This window comes from Gobio gobio (assembly GCF_949357685.1).
Source record: "Gobio gobio genome assembly, chromosome: 5".
NCBI lineage: Eukaryota > Metazoa > Chordata > Actinopteri > Cypriniformes > Gobionidae > Gobio > Gobio gobio.
Window position 1 is genome coordinate 1,469,802 of NC_137101.1, and position 17,500 is coordinate 1,487,301.

The 17,500-nt window shown below is 41.9% G+C and overlaps 1 protein-coding gene across 2 annotated transcripts in view; it reads right to left on the bottom strand.

The window, feature by feature from the left end:
• Positions 1-370: 370 nt before the first annotated feature.
• Positions 371-17,500, bottom strand: part of tulp4a (TUB like protein 4a) — a 47,687-nt gene continuing 30,557 nt past the window's right edge. Inside the window, exons 7-14 of one of the 2 annotated variants that reach the window (XM_079817511.1) lie at positions 17,306-17,500; positions 15,188-15,422; positions 14,963-15,107; positions 10,255-10,426; positions 10,061-10,154; positions 4,189-7,394; positions 3,675-3,812; positions 371-723 (exon numbers count right to left, since the gene is read on the bottom strand). The exon at positions 17,306-17,500 is cut by the window's right edge and continues 30 nt beyond it. In XM_079817511.1, coding sequence (XP_079673637.1) covers positions 3,696-3,812; positions 4,189-7,394; positions 10,061-10,154; positions 10,255-10,426; positions 14,963-15,107; positions 15,188-15,422; positions 17,306-17,500 — 4,164 coding nt within the window. In that variant the 3' untranslated portion in view covers positions 371-723; positions 3,675-3,695. Of the gene's footprint in view, positions 724-2,430; positions 3,813-4,188; positions 7,395-10,060; positions 10,155-10,254; positions 10,427-14,962; positions 15,108-15,187; positions 15,423-17,305 lie in introns of those variants that run through there. The other variant, XM_079817510.1, reaches the window with a different exon arrangement.

The window sequence follows — 17,500 nt, forward strand, 5'->3', positions numbered from 1 at the left end:
GAGTGTGTGAGTGTTTGTGAGGGTGTGTGAGTATGAGAGAGAGTGTGTGTGTGTGTATGTGTGTGAGTATAAGTATGTGTGTGTGAGGGTGTGTGTGTGCGTGTGTGAGTGAGTGAGTATGAGAGTGTGTGTGTGTGTGTGTGAGTGTGTGTGTGTGCGTGTGTGAGTGAGTATGAGAGTGTGTGTGTGTGTGTGTGTGCGTGAGTATGAGAGTGTGAGAGAGTGTGTGTGTGAGTGTGTGTGTGTGTATGTGTGTGAGTATGAGTGTGTGTGTGAGGGTGTGTGTCTGCGTGTGTGTGCGTGAGTATGAGAGTGTGTGTGAGAGTGTGTTCATGTTTTGACTGAACTCAATAACGGAGGCGAGATATTTCAACCTGTACACTTTATTGGGCTACACACACACACACACACACACACACACCGACAAAAGGACACGATTCAGCTTCAGAGGAACAACAAAACCGCCCATTACAGTAAAGCAGACCCGAGTGCATAAAGGCTTCAAGTTAGTCCCGATTACAAAACGAGAGTCAGAGACGGGGAATTAGCAAAGCAACGGATCCCCTCAATATACAGATGAAGAACGAGCAGTCGCCTCAAAACCAGACGGCATCATGGGAAATGTGGACCGCCAACGTGCGTCTTCAATCCCAAAGCCATTCCATGCTCATCCGAAAACGTGAAACACATCATGCCATTGGTCAGTTTCTCCTTCAGCTACTCCTACCAAACACAAGCACAATAACGCCCACCATCAAACCAGCCAATCGGAGTGTGTGGTACAAAAACACACCCATCCAATGTCACGCCTGGAGCACATTACACTGAAACCCTCCACACACACACACACACACACACACACACGACACCGAGCTGAAGAGTCCTTTATACATAAACAGTGTTCACACACTTACAAAACGTGTGTGTGTTGTTTGTGGCGAACGGGTGTCTTGAGGACATTCAGCGGAGAAAAGAAAGCATTCGACGATATTGCACAACGAGACATAAATAAATAAATAACCTCAATCTCTCAAATCAGCTCCGCCTTTACAGAGACACGTGCAAATACAGTGAGCACAAATACTGACTAGATCCACTAAAACATGTGAAATGTAACGACCGGCTCATTTAAAGAGACAGGCACCCTTAAAATCAGCCCATGAGTTACTCGCACTCGAGTCATCCCAGGTGTGTGTGACACTCTGAGTTATAGTAATAAAGTCCTGCTCTACCACACTTTATAATGGCAGTGATTGTCGCTCTGTTTTTTAAAGTCCATAAAAGTGCATCTATCCATCATAAAAGTGCATCTATTCATCATAAAAGTGCATCTGTCCATCATAAAAGTGCATCTATTCATCATAAAAGTGCATCTGTCCATCATAAAAGTGCATCCATCCACCGAATGCTAGTTATTTTAGTCTTAAATATGGATATTTTTCTTACACAAACACGCCACTTCGCTTCAGAAGGCCTTTATTAATTCCCCGTGGCCGTGTGGAGCAGTTATATGATGGATAGATGCACTTTTATGATGGATAGATGCACTTTTATGATGTATAGGTGTACTTTTATGATGGATAGATGCATTTTTATGATGGACAGATGCACTTTTATGATGGATAGATGCACTTTTATGATGGACAGATGCATTTTTATGATGGATAGATGCACTTTTATGATGGACGGATGCACTTTTATGATGGATAGATGCATTTTTATGATGGATAGATGCACTTTTATGATGGATAGATGCATTTTTATGATGGATAGATGCACTTTTATGATGGACAGATGCATTTTTATGATGGATAGATGCACTTTTATGATGGATAGATGCATTTTTATGATGGATAGATGCACTTTTATGATGGATAGATGCATTTTTATGATGGATAGATGCACTTTTATGATGGACAGATGCATTTTTATGATGGATAGATGCACTTTTATGATGGACGGATGCACTTTTATGATGGATAGATGCATTTTTATGATGGATAGATGCGCTTTTATGATGGATAGATGCATTTTTATGATGGATAGATGCATTTTTATGATGGATAGATGCATTTTTATGATGGATAGATGCATTTTTATGATGGATGGACGCACTTTTATGATGGATAGATGCACTTTTATGATGGATAGATGCACTTTTATGATGGATAGATGCACTTTTATGATGGATAGATGCACTTTTATGATGGATAGATGCGCTTTTATGATGGATAGATGCATTTTTATGATGGATGGACGCACTTTTATGATGGATAGATGCACTTTTATGATGGATAGATGCACTTTTATGATGGATAGATGCGCTTTTATGATGGATAGATGCATTTTTATGATGGATGGACGCACTTTTATGATGGATAGATGCACTTTTATGATGGATAAATGCACTTTTATGATGGACAGATGCACTTTTATGATGGACAGATGCACTTTTATGATGGATAGATGCACTTTTATGATGGATAGATGCGCTTTTATGATGGATAGATGCGCTTTTATGATGGATGGACGCACTTTTATGATGGATAGATGCACTTTTATGATGGATAGATGCATTTTTATGATGGATAGATGCACTTTTATGATGGATAGATGCATTTTTATGATGGATAGATGCACTTTTATGATGGATAGATGAACTTTTATGATGGATAGATGAACTTTTATGGACTTCAAAAACAGAGTGACAATCGCTGCCATTATAAAGTGTGGTAGAGCAGGACTTTATTAATGTAACTCAGTGTTCGTCTGACAGAAGAGTGTCACACACACCTGGGATGAGTTGAGGGCGAGTAACTCATGGGATGATCATTTTTGGGTGAACTCTCCCTTTAATCCGCTCTCTATTCATGCTGTATTCTTTATCACTTGCTTGTTTTATTGACACATCAAGCATCTCCCTATATTCACGGAGAATCATAATCAATAATGATGTATGAATGATTGCTGTTCCTCACAAATCTACTGCTGAACGTCTACGGTTTCGTCTAACACTGATATTCTGTCGCACATTATTCAGAAAAAAAAAAAACAGGTATGAAGTGACACAGTTGTAAGACGGTAGAAAAATATCTCCTGTTGCTTGTTTTGCACATGTCGAGGTGGACTAAATGTGTATCACTTCACAGAAGCGTCAGCAGGGGGCGGTCACTTCACGGTTTTTAATTATGCGTGAGCTCTGATTGGCTACCTTCCTTTCTTAGCAGGAAAGAGATGCACAAATCAGGACGAATGTACGAGACGGGTAAACAAAAGGAAAAAGTGGATGGACGAAATCATCTCGAGTGCTAATGAATACAGCGTTGAGCTTATTCGGGTTTCTGTCCGCCAAAGCGAGTCCGTCCTACAAGAGCACAGCTACAGACTACGTGTTAATAAAATACATTTCATGACCGCGAGCCGAAAAAAAGCATCTAATCAGACGCCAGCAATTGAACTCCAAAGGCAAAGTCCCTGGAAGTGAGTTTAGATGACATTAGTATCTTATGCCAAAAAAAAAAAACAATTAGTAAAATGACAGTATGTTGTACAGCAATTGATTTCAGTGCCCAGTAGTACCGCTAACACTTGGAAAATGTGGCAATTACTTCCCAGATGTAATTTTCAAGTATTAGTACTGCATCTTAAACTGGGAAAAACTAGAGCAAACTAACGGTATTGGCTAAAAACGTCGATCACTTGAGGCGCTGGGTGACGTTAGCGAGCGCTACAGCGAAAGCCTGAACGGCGGAGAAGGGATACTGAAAGTCCAGGATGTAGGCGTTCCCGTCAATCCGTCCGAACTGCATCACCTAGAGGGAATCAGAAGTTAGCACGTGTGTATTGGGCAAGTGTGTATAATGGTGCGTTCACACCTAGGTCACGATAAAACATTTAGCTGGACGATAAATTGGCCAAGAAATTATTGCGATAAACGATAATATTGTCGTCATTTTCATCTAAAATAATGATAATGGCATAATAATGCAGGTACTAGGGCTGTCAAAAGATTAATCGCATCCAAAATAAAAGTTTGTGTTTACATAATATATGTGTGTGTACTCTGTTCATTATTATTTATATATAAATACACACACATTCATGTATAACATGCAAGTCATTCGCGTCCGGTGTGAACGCACCATGAGGCAAGCGCATCCAAAGCTAGACAATAGGCGTCTTGCGTACCTGTCTCCCCTCAAGCTCAATCTGGAAGTTCTTCGCCGATTCCTGCGTGACTCTCCCTCCAAAGTCCAGTTGGTAGACCTGCGTGGCTTCATTCCAAAGAGGCTGTTTGTTGGCCATGATGTACACGAACCCCTGGCTACCGAGGCCACGGTCCTCCTTCTCATTGGCCTTTCGGCATTTGATTTCGTCCAGCTCGCAGCCTCCCGCTCGCAAGCTCCTTTTTGCTTTCCAGCTCTTTTTCCCGCTCTGGCTCTGGTTCATCAGCTCATCGCCGCTGATGAAGAGCTCGGGCTCGCTCTCGGAGCTGTCCTGGAACTCGTTCGTGGTGGACTTGCTTAGCTTTTTGGCTTTCAGCTGCTCTTTCTGTCCTTTGGGCTTCTTCTTGTCTCGCCCGCCTAACCTCGGACTGGAGATAAGGGAGTTGAAGTCGCCAAGGGCACGGCCCTCTTTCTTGGACTTGTTTCCTCCCTCAGTGATCGCAGGAACGTTGGCTTCATCCGTCCGACTGTTGTCCAACCGCTTTCGGTTCTTCTTACCAAACCTGTCCGCTCTTTGAGGAACCGGGCTTTCGTTCAGCGAGAGCACCTCTTGAAAGCCTTCCCCAGCTTCAGCAATGGCTTCTGGGGGACTGACACACTCAGGAGGCGGGGACGGAAGGGCGGGTGGTTGAGGTGGAGGAGAAAGAACAGGCTTATCCAGCAAGTGGGAGGCCTTTGGTGGGAGGGAAGGGGCAGGACCTGGGGGGCTAGGCAAGGGCGGACATGGGTTGTAAGAACCCCATGGATGAAGAGGAATGGGAGTCACGGGTAGACTAGAACAAGAAGCGGTCCCAGGGTACATTGGTGGGAAGCAAGCAAGGTTGGGCAAATTCGGTGGATAACCAGGTGGCAAGACCACAGTCTGATCTTGCTGGGAAAAGGGAAGTGGAGCAACCACCTCTTTGGGAGAGGGGGGACGTGGAGAAGCTTGCGAGGGACCACTGTAGGCTGCACTTGGTGGGTAGGGAAGTGCAATCTGATATGCTCCTTGAGGCTGGAAAGTCGGGACATTAGGACTTGTCGGGGACTTCGGCGAGAGGACAAACGGAAGACGTGAAACGTCCAGATGCTGTGCGGGGCTAAGCACGAGTGGGGGAGGCTTGTGGGAAGCAGGGGGTCCAGAGGTGGGCACTGAACGCTCTTGAGGAACCCAAATCTCTTCCGTAGCGGATGGATCCCATTGATACGGAGGTGGGCGTTTGACTGTCAAACTCACTACCTCCGTATTAAGAGCCATTTGCCTCAGAGACTGATTCAATGCCTCGTCCTCTGTAAAGGCAGAGTTGATGTAGTCAGCCCTGTCTCGGTTTCCGGTGCCTTCCATACTGAGCAAATTGTAGGAGGACTGGGAAGGCAGAGGCGAGGCACTGTTGGAGTGCACTATGACAGTGCTGTGCGGTGCACCACCCCCTGTTGGTGGGAAATCTTGCCTGATGATTGTCCCCCCAGCGATCCCATTACTTCCACTGCTGGGAGCCCCACTGCTGATGCCTCCATTGCTACTGCACTGACTGCAGGTGTACAGAGCGGTCGGTCCTCTCGGCTGGTAGGAAGCAGACAAAGTATTAGCTTTGGCCTTGGAGGGGAGGGTCCTCTGGGGATCAAGCATCTGAGACACCTTCAGAGCAGCTTCCCGACTGTTGCGCCTCAAGGTGGCATGAATCAAGCTGCTGTCCAGTCTCTGGCCAGGGTTCCGCCCTGCTCCAACCTGATTGGCCGCGTCAGGGTAAGGTGGCGGATCCCCGCTTGGTATAGAGTACCTTGGCACAGTGAGACGGTTCAACGTGGCTGAGGCATAGGGCAGCTGCACCTTCTTCCCCTCCACAGCAGAGGAAGATGACGAGACCCTGAGGGTGGCAGAGCTTCCCGGGCCCTGAAGCGTGTAAACATTCTGGTTGCAAACGAGCCTTGTGCGGGGACGGCACACCTCCTCCACATTTCCGCTGCTGTCAAATGTGGTGATGCGTTCGTAGCCCAGTGGGGTTGGGTACTGAGGTGCCGGCGCACCGGGTGGATACAGAGTCATATCCCCTTTCTTTAGACAAACTTCCCCTGAGGATGGAGCGCTAGTGCTGCTTCCCGCAGGCCCGGAGGCGGAGCTCGTGGAAGCCGAAACGGCAGCTGCGACCGCAGCAGCAACGGTGCCCGGGTAAGGAGGGGGCGGGTTCATTTTGCTAATCTCAAGAGGGGCGGTAAAAACCACAGCATCACCCTCAGCCAGTTGTGGGGCAGAACGAGTAGTTTTGATTTTAAGCAGGAGCTCATGCTCCCCCCGCTCTGTACTGTGCTCTGCTGTAGGGGGGGCGACCGATACCGTACTCTGCGGAAGCTGAATTACCGGGCATGATGATGGTTGACCTGAGGGCAAAGATGGAACGGGGATTTGGAGCTGATGCTGCTGCAACTGCTGCTGCATTTGCTGGTGCTGTAGCTGCAGTTGCATTTGCAGGTGTTGCTGCTGGATCTGATGCTGAAGCTGCTGCTGCATTTGCTGCTGCTGCTGCATCTGTTGGATCTGCTGTTGCATGTGTTGCTGCTGCTGATGCTGCATGTGCTGATGCTGCAACAACTGTTGCTGCTGCAGCTGATATTGTTGGAGCTGTTGCTGGAGCTGCTGCTGTTGATAATGTTGTTGCAACTGATGTTGTTGTTGTTGCTGCAACTGATGTTGTTGTTGCTGCTGCTGCGATTGCTGCTGCTGCTGTTGTTGTTGCACAACTAAAAGCCGACCAACGTCCATCCCTCCGAAGATTACCTGGCCAGGACTAGAATACCTGGCTGGAACAGTATACTGTGCCGTGAGCATAGTGTCCTGCTGACCTTGGTCAGGCACCGCAGGTGCTGCCACAGTCGACGTCGGATTGGACAATACATCCAACTGGACGTTTTGATTGGCTAGTAGGGATTGGACTAGGCCAATGCTTTGGGTGGGGGACATGGCTTGGGCAGGGCTGTGTATGGGGGCGATGGGTATGTTGACAGTGCAAGGTGGATTATCATCAGTGATTCCTGATGCCCCCGTGACAGGAAGGTCATCCTCATCCTCACTGAAGACATTAGGACTAAACATAGGTAGGTTAATGTATTCCACTGAGATCTTCCTCACCTCAGGGAGGTAGATGGTCATCTGTCTGGGCTGGAGGTGAAGCAGACTTGTCTTGTAGATCACTAGTAAGACGGGATATATATGTGTTAAGTTGGGATGTGTAAATAAACGTGGCATAACCACATACAGGTGCTGGTCATATAATTAGAATATCATCAAATAGTTGATTTATTTCACAAATTCCATTCAGAAAGTGAAACTTGTATATTATATTCATTCATTACACACAGACTGATATATTTTAATTTTGATGATTATAACTGACAACTAAGGAAAATCCCAAATTCAGTATCTCAGAAAATTAGAATATTGTGAAAAGGTTCAATATTGAAGACACACTTTAATCAGCTGATTAACTCAAAACACCTGAAAAGGCCTTTAAATGGTCTCTCAGTCTAGTTCTGTAGGCGACACAATCATGGGGAAGAAGCTGACCTGACAGTTGTCCAAAAGACGACCATTGACACCTTGCACAAGGAGGGCAAGACACAAAAAGGTCATTGCAAAAGATGCTGGCTGTTCACAGAGCTCTGTGTCCAAGCACATTAATAGAGAGGCGGAGGGAAGGAAAAGATGTGCTAGAAAAAAGTGTACAAGCAATAGGGATAACCGCACCCTGGAGAGGATTATGAAACAAAACCCATTCAAAAATGTGGGGGAGATTCACAAAGAGTGGACTGGAGCTGGAGTCAGTGCTTCAAGAACCACTACACACAGACGTATGCAAGACATGGGTTTCAGCTGTCGCACTCTTGAACAACAGACAGCGTCAGAAGCGTCTCGCCTGGGCTAAAGACAAAAAGGACTGGACTGCTGCTGAGTGCTCCAAATTAGTGCTGGGCGGTATGACCAAAAATGTATATCACGGTATTTTTCTAAATTATATCGGTTTCACGGTATATGACGGTATTTTTTCCACTATGCATGACAGGGTGTTAATCACATTTTCTAATGATTGAGAGAGGAAATACTGCAGGAGATTGACTAGAATGCCCTGTTTTACTGTCATGACGAGTGAATATTGTAGAAAAATTCCACACTAGAGTTAATAGGTCTACAGGTTAACAAAATGATGCTGTGGAGAGACAACAACCAATAAAACACAGACCTGCAACACGCTCAGAATCATACTTACAGACACCTGAATATTAAAAGTTGAGTTGAGGGCACCTTAAGCATTTTAAAAATCTAACCCTCTATAACAACAAACTGCCAAAACGAAGAGAAATGAGGATATTAGCAATACATTTAACAGGACTCTCGGAACGAATGACACACATCAGTTTAACTCAGAAAGAATAAAGCAGTTACTTTTTGGCCCATTCTTCTTTGAATTGTCAGTTTATTTATTATCTTACATCGTCTTTTGAATAATCCATCGTGTCAGCGCGTTCGTGATCAGACATAGGTTATCAGTGTAATCAGTGCATACATTTCATTTTAATAAGACGTGATGAAATATGCGCGCATACACACTTCTGGTTCATGTCTAGAGCACTAGAGTTTTTGAAATATGTCCATAAAAATTTTAAACGCACTCGCTCCGGTCTATATCAGTGCTATATGATCCATGTGGTGAGCGTTGTTAAACTCATCGCAGCGCTCCGTGCAGAAACCGCGCTCTCTCGCGCGCCGCGTGTAGTTTGAATTCTCAACAATAATCAAGGGCTGAATCCGACATCGCTCCCATAACCTCAAATATAGCATTATTTGGAGGGCACAGCGCTTTGTAGTGGTGTCCGAAACCTTAGTGGACGTCATTGAGTGCACTCATTCTATCCCATTGCACCGCAATAACGAGTGTACAGCCGATGTACACACAACGGTTGTCCGACTTCACGCACGTTTTCATTCACTCCTTCAAATAAAGTGATAAAGTAGGGAATAGTGAATGAGAGTATAGGATACAGCCATAGGCTGTGCTGTAATGCGATCTCAAATGTGCTCTGACTGCTCTTACTACAGTGCATCAATGAAATGGGTCCCCTCTCAAACAATGACGCGCTGCGCCGCGTTCCGAACGTTGTTTAAGCGACATATACCGGTATTTCGGTATCATCAAAATTCATATCATAAAGAAAATTAATACCGGTATTCGGTATGAACCGGTATACCGCCCAGCACTACTCCAAATTTATGTTCTCTTTCCTTTGGAAATCAGGGTCCCAGAGTCTGGAGGAAGAGAGGAGAGGCACACAATCCACGTTGCTTGAGGTACAGTGTAAAGTTTCCACTGTCAGTGATGGTTTGGGGTGCCATGTCATGTGCTGGTGTTGGTCCACTGAGTTTTCTGAGGTCGCAGCTGTATACCAGGAAGTTTTAGAGCACTTCATGCTTCCTGCTGCTGACCAACTTTATGGAGATGCAGATTTCATTTTTTCCAACAGGACTTGGCACCTGCACACGGTGCCAAAGCAACCAGTACCTGGTTTAAGGACCATGGTATCCCTGTTCTTAATCGGCCAGCAAACTCGCCTGACCTTTGTAAGGGTCTTAAGTAATATTCTAATTTTCTGAGATACTGAATTTGGGATTTTCCTTAGTTGTCAGTTATAACCATCAAAATTAAAAGTAGTAAACATTTGAAATATATCGGGCTGTGTGTAATGAAAGAATATAATATACAAGTTTCACTTTTTGAATGGAATTAGTGAAATCAATCAACGTTTTGATGATATTCTAATTATATGACCAGCACCTGTATATTGTAAAAGTAAAAATGCAATACCTGCACCAAGATTTGTAGGCAAAAATGCTGCAAGCCCCACAATTTTGAACTTCGTTCCCCATATGTTAGACGTAACTTGCGCGAGATAATTGTGCTGCAATGCAAAGAGACAATAAATCTCAAAGAGGGAAACATTCTGTGCGCAAACACATACAAAATGTAACGTCTATAATTTAGCTGTACAAATGCAGTACCTGTGTGATGTCGTCCAGGGGAAACTCTCTGCGAATCAGACTCGGGGAGCCAATGGAGGGCTTGCGAATGGGTAACCGTGGCGATCGGGATATTTCCTGTGTGGTGCGGGAGAGCTTGGGGGACTTGCGGGGATCTATATTTATCCTGTTGGTAAAGGGACACACTAAGTCTCTACAGAGAAGGTAGCAAATGGAGAAAAGAGTTCAAGGTGAGTTTGTAGCAGCATGCAGAGTTAAACAAAACAGGTGTTCTTTGTTCATTGCTAATAGGATTAACTGCATTTTGGGAAAACATGATGCATTTATTGTTGCCTGCGTACACAAGTGATCCTAAGTTATTAGGTTTATGCAATACTGTTATTTCTACTTATATACACTATATTGCCAAAAGTGTTGTGCCTTTACATGAGCTTTATCCCATTCTCAATCCGTAGGGTTTAATATGGAGTCGCTCTAACAGCTCCAGCTCTTCTTTCCTCCAGGTTTAGGAGTGTGTTTATGGGGATTCTTCATCTGTGATGTTGGACGAGAAGGCCTGGCTCTCAGTCTCCGCTCTAATTCATCCCAAAGCTGTTCTATCGGGTTGAGGTCAGGACTCCAGTTCCTCCACACCAAACACTCTCATCCATGTCTTTATGGAGCAACGCTTTGTGCACTGGTGCATGCTGGGACAGGAAGGGGCCGTCCCCAAACTGTTCCCACAAAGTTGGGAGCGTGAAATTGTCCAAAATGTCTTGGTGACGCATTAAGAGTTCCTTTCACTGGAACTAACCCCTGAAAAACAATTTTTCCAATTTTTTATCCTCCCTATTACATATTGTTGCAGCCATTAAAATAGTTCAGTTTTGTTTTTAATGTCAAAGTAGTTATATTTCGTTCCGTTTCTTTATGACGTTAATTTAGAAAAATGTTTGAAGCATTTTTTGTTTGTTAAATTAAAGTTTTTATTTTTTAAAGTAACGGCCGACAGCGAGTTAACCGCATGTTTGATCAATTTAGCCTCTCAAATCAACTCTTGACTTGTCTTGCTTATAATAAAATCCATAGATTTTAAAATTTCAAGCGTTACAATGTTAAGGCCCATTTATACTTCTGCGTCGAGTGTACGCCGTAGTGTACGCCGTAGGCTACGCGCGTAGCCGACGCCGTCGTGAGCATTTATACTTCTGCGCTGTTGTCTGCGTCAATGTGCAATTCCACATGCAGACGCTAGGAGGCAGTGTCCTCGGGCATGTTGGTGTAATCAAGACAACAGCCGAAGAAGAAGCAGCTTGATGTGTAGAATCTGTACATTCATGTCGGAATATCAGCAGCAGTGAGAGAGCGGCTTTTCTTGCAGCTTGAGTTGTTGTATCTAATACAAATTTAGCATCTCTAGTTGATTAGTAAAGTTAAATAAGGCGATCTGGCGCTGGAATGCATTTGTGAAACTATGCGGAGCTCGTGGCCGCTGTTTTCAGCAGCGGTGGCTCAGCAATCGATTGCTGTTGCGGAGACTTCATTCACGAAATATACCCTAATGTGTCCCTGTTCTTGATATACAATTACTGATTAACATCTTTGGTTTTAATGAGAAAATAAATAAACTATATTCAGCGGATCTATGTATTTATTTACTACCATAAAGAATCGCTGGACTGCAAAATAGTGTGTTATAGCAGACGTAAGGAACTATCATCCAATTTCTGGACACACACACACACACTCCTATCGCAGATTTTTTATTTATTTATTGACCTGAGGGAAGGGTTCTGGCAGACCAATCACAGCGCTTGCGGTCCGCGTAGAATTGACGCGTTGTTACATTTTTGGAGAGGTGCGCGTCAGGCTACGCCGTAGGGTACGGCGTATCCAACGCGTCTATGCGTAGGGTACGCCGTACCCTCTGCGTGCACTCGACGCAGAAGTATAAATTGGCCTTTAGTTTAAACGTTTAGCCTAAAAAAGACATTTTTGACAAGCTGAGGCTGATGATGCTCGCAACGGCGCACGCAAACAAAACGAAATGTTGTCTTACCTTACACATCTCTACAAAATGAATATAAATCCGATCTTCAATTCTCGACCACGTCAACTAAATCAACAGATCTAGATTTCAAGATCAAAGACTGCAATATGAAAACGAGCGACCTAAGCACTGGTAAGAGCATTTAGTCTCATTAACATGTTCTCATGTTGTTTCCACCAGAATATAATATAAACAAAATATAAAATGAAGGAAAAAAGGCCCGAAGCCCGGCCCGCGTTTGAGGCATGATGTTGTTGGATTACAAATTTATACATTGTTATATCTAGGTCCCAATGTAATAGAATATAACTGAAAACATTATCTATATTTGTGTTTTACATTTTGAAGTAAACTTGAGGAAATTCTAAGGAGAGGCTGTGTACGTGTTTGAGACATTAAGTCTTTTGTCTTTATGCACTTCCTGACTATTTGCAAGTTTAGAGCAATACTGCCTGAGTGATTGGATTAGCATCTATGCATTTGAATGGCACGGTTATGCTGATTGAATTACGGCTGATGAGACAGGAATGTTTGGGGCGTGTCCCTATTTTGAATGTCTCCTCCCCTGCTGTATAACCCCTCCCCTTGAAATGTATATAAAATACAATGTTCAACTGGCTTTAGTCAGACTTGGAACCTCAGCGGAAAGACAGCACGTTTTCTTCTCAATAACAATAATATCTCAATAATATTTAGTAGGGATGCACCGATATGAACATTTTGGCCGATACCGATAACCGATAATTCTTAATATTTGAAAGCCGATAACCGATATATTGGCCGATAAATCTAAATACAAATTTTAATAAACTCTGAGAGCCTGATTACAAAAACAAAAGGCTCACCATTAAAAGCCATGTCCCAAACACTTCAACATAAATCAAACCTATACACTACAGTAGCCTATTTGAACCAGTGTGAGATTCCTTACCTTTTCAAATTAATTTTACACTCCTATGGCCAAATTTTTTTTTTGTTAGTATTAGTTAACCAACAATGAATGAACAATACTTCAACAGGATTTATTAATTTTAGTTCATGTTAATCTCAACAGATTCAGACCCAAAGTTGTGTCTTTTAACATTAGGTATGAACTGTGAATGGACTGTTACAAAACACAAACATTTTATTACTAAAATAAACAAAGGTTATTGCTCTCTGTTTGTTCATGATAGTTAATGCATGAATAAAATGAGACCTTATTTGTAAAATGTTACCAATAATTATATTGTCTAAAAAATAAAAATAATATACCTAAATAATGCAAACAAGTAATTGAACAGCATTACTTAGGCTGCATAATAAAGAATCAGAATGCAAGTGCATGAAATAACCTCCGCACAGACGATAAAGAAATGGTTTTAATCAAACCATATTGTTGATGGAAATGATACGAGAACAATAAAAGTGCTAATTATAAAAAATAATGCTTCTGTGTTTTTGAAAAAAAATATATGTTTATTATTACAGTAATAGTAAACATCTGTAATATTAGTTTAGTCTATTAGGAATAATGTTGCTGTTTGAGAGCGCGCTGAAGCTGGAGAGAATGAACGAACAACCATAAACTGAAGCGCTTAGAAGTTTAAGTAACAACTAAACGCATCATATATGAGAACAATCAGATATTTATACAAAATAAATATAATATTACAACTTATATTAGCACAAAATCACGCATAGGTGAAGGGTTATAACTCCTGTGGATGCTCTTCCCCTGTTTGAGAGCGTGCTGAAACTGAAGATGATCACCGGTACAGTGAAGCACTGCGGGTTAATGACTTAACCAAACACATCCTATATGACTTTAATAAGATGTTTATACTACAAAAACGTAATATTACGACTTACATATGCTTAAAATGACGCGAATGCACAAGCGAACTTGCCTGTGCTGGTCAGAATGCGTTGTTGACGCTTCCCACAACAGCGCGCTGAAAAACAACTAAACCCAGAGAATTCATTACGTTTTATAACAGAAATATTCTCATTGCAGTGTTATGTATAGGACAGTCCCAGTAGTTATTAATGCTGTGCATTTCTGTTTGAAATGCGCGCGCCGGTACAATGAAGTGCTTTACTGCATCTTTAATTAACTCAACCAAACACATCCTATATGGGATTATATACACAAAATAATAAATATAATATTACAACTTACAATGGCACAAAAGGCTGTGAATGCACAAGCGAACTTGACTGTGCTCGTCATGAAGGTGTAACTCCGTGGGCGCGCTCTTCCCTCAACAAACGCGCTGAAACACAACGCTCTTTTACAGCCTATTCTATTCTCATTATCATTTTATGTAGATTATAGAAGACTTGTGCTGCACATGTTGCACATAACTATATTTTCCTTTTCGAAGTGATTCCAAACATATTTAGAGCAATTCAAACCCATCATGGTGGACAGCGCGTCCGTCTCAGCTGAAGGAAAAAATACATTATCTATCGGCTTGACTATATCGGTCAAATTTTCTTATTGGACCGATAACGATAACATCAAAAATAATCATTTATCGGCCGATAACGATATGTTGCCGATATATCGTGCATCCCTAATATTTAGTAGATCACGGTACCACGCTTAAGCTCTCTGAGCGGCCCATTCTTTCACTAATGTGTGTAGAATCCAATACTTTTGGCAATATAGTAATACAGTCTAAGAATGGTCTCAAACATCTAAAAACCATGCAGTACCTGGGAAGTTTGGGAGACTTGCTCCCTCTGGAGATCTTTGGTGATTTCTTTCCAACCCAATCATCATTGAGCTCAATGTCACTAGAATCTGAGCAATTGCAGCTGTCAATCATGGAGGGCATGAAGTTGTTGCCATAGACTTCATCTGCGAAGAGCAAACAATGAGTCAAAGAGGAGCAAAAACCAGTATGGCATTTTGGTAAAGTTGGCCAAACCCTACCGCACCTGTTTTCCCATCGGTCTTCGGGTCCATGATGACAAATTCAGGGCGGAGTTTGCTAATCCTCCGGCCTTTCAGAATAGGAACGAGCCCCCCGAGATACTCCAGATACAAGGTGTAGCATGGACCGCCGACCTCAGGGTTGTCCTCGGTGCGCTTCATGGTGCAGTGCAAACGTTCGTTTCCGGATGTTGGGTAACTCACAAAGTCTCGCATGTTGTTGGGATCTGGGATGGGAGGCTACAGGGAGGAAAGGGTGCCAGAAACAAAGCAATTGTTAAGGCTATTCCTTGAAATGAGTGATAAAATTAACCCTCATCCTTCCCTCGGGTCATTTTGACCCGAAACATTGAGTGGACCAAGACCCTTTTGGTCAACTTGTAGCACGAATACACACACAAAACTGACTGGATTCAAGGATTTGTGTGGTTGAAATTTATTAAAAAGTAACAAATCCTTCCCTCGCGGGTCAATTTGACCCCTATAGGGATGAAGGGAATGCTTCAGTACACATAGAAAAACCTAAAAATGCAAAAACTTCACTAAAAAAAAAAGATGTATCTGAGTGCATTCTGAAGTTAACTGACTTTAGGACCCAGCGGAACAGCTCATCCGCTCCATATAGAGCTTTAAAGCCATCAAGAGTCATTAAAAATATCATGTTATATTATTATTTTTCCATAAGAGGTCCGCAAAGACACCTGATATAAGATATTTTGAGCCGAATTAAAAGGGTTATGCATGAAATTGAGTTTTAGTTGAAAGAATGTGCTTAAAATATGTATTTATTAATAAAATCTAGTAATTTAAAAAGGTAAACGGGTCAATGACATGTATTTTTTGTGTCCGGATTCATTATTTTTCCAATAATTTTTTAAAATAAATACATGTCACATATCAAAATGATCTACAATATTTCCTTTATAAGATACTCTTTTATTTTTTTTGAAATTCTATTGACTTTTTGAGACCTAAAATGTCAGGTGGTGCGACCCGCAAATTTACATTTAAAAGTATCAATTCCCACTGCAGTTGCAAAATGAAGTAAGAAATATAAATGTAAACCATTATATAAATGTATAGAAATAATAATAAAAACTCCTTATGGAAAATTCTGTTCTGAACACATTATATGAATTGGACTAAAAGGGCAATATATAGAAAAGGGAAAGGAAATTTACCATGTGATATGCATTTTACAATAATTCATAATGTATATGTATATTATTTTAAATGAATATAAATGGTCGCACCATCTGACATTTTCTGGGTGGTATAATCAGAAATCTTGTTTAATAATGAATTAATGCGGCCTTAAAAGCTGTAAAACCAACGTGAATCAACACCATACATTTTTTGGACATAAAAATGCATTTTAAAACTCTTTTGCTTGAAATTATTATTTTTTATTTGTCATTGACCCAAAAAACAACTAAAATCTTTTTTAAAAAATGCATTAAAAAAATTAAGTATAATTTTAGGGCCTCAGGTAATTTTGGGATTTGTTTAATTTAGCCAAAAACCAACAAATAATCAATTAATTAAATGTATTTAATGAATCAACTCAAATATCATTTAATCTTTTAATGATATAACTGTTACTCATTGTTGACGTAATTAAATAATAAAGACATGTATTTATCAGGCGTCTTCTACCTTGACGGTGTATATTATTTTAAATGAATATAAATGGTCGCACCACCTGACATTTTCTGGGTGGTAAAATCAGAAATCTTGTTTAATAATGAATTAATGCTGTCTTAAAAGCTGTAAAACCAATGTGAATAAACACCATACATTTTTTGGACATAAAAATGCATTTTAAAACTCCTGCTTAAAATTATAATTTTTTTTATCTTCAATTTTTTTTCTTTCGTATTTGTCATTGACCCAAATAACAACAAAAATATTTTCTAAAAATGCATTTAAAAAAATGACGTATAATTTTAGGGCCTCAGGTAATTTTGGGATTTGTTTCATTCAGCCAAAAACCAAAAAATAATCAATTAATTAAATGTATTTAATAAATCAGCTCAAATATCATATAATTTTTTAATGATATAATTGTTAGTCATTGTTGACGTGATGAAATAATAAAGGTGTGTATTTCTCCGGTCTTCTACCTTGAGGGTGGGGGCGAAGGCGGAGGACACGTATGTGCCCAGGCGCGAGGGCATGCTGAGCTTGGCCACGTCCTTCTCCTCGTGGACCGAGCTGGCGATGGCCTGTTGGCACAGCAGCTGCAGGCTGGCCACCCGATGCTCGACCCGCAGGACATACAGCGCCGGCCCACAGGCCAAGAACAGCCGAGAGTCCCG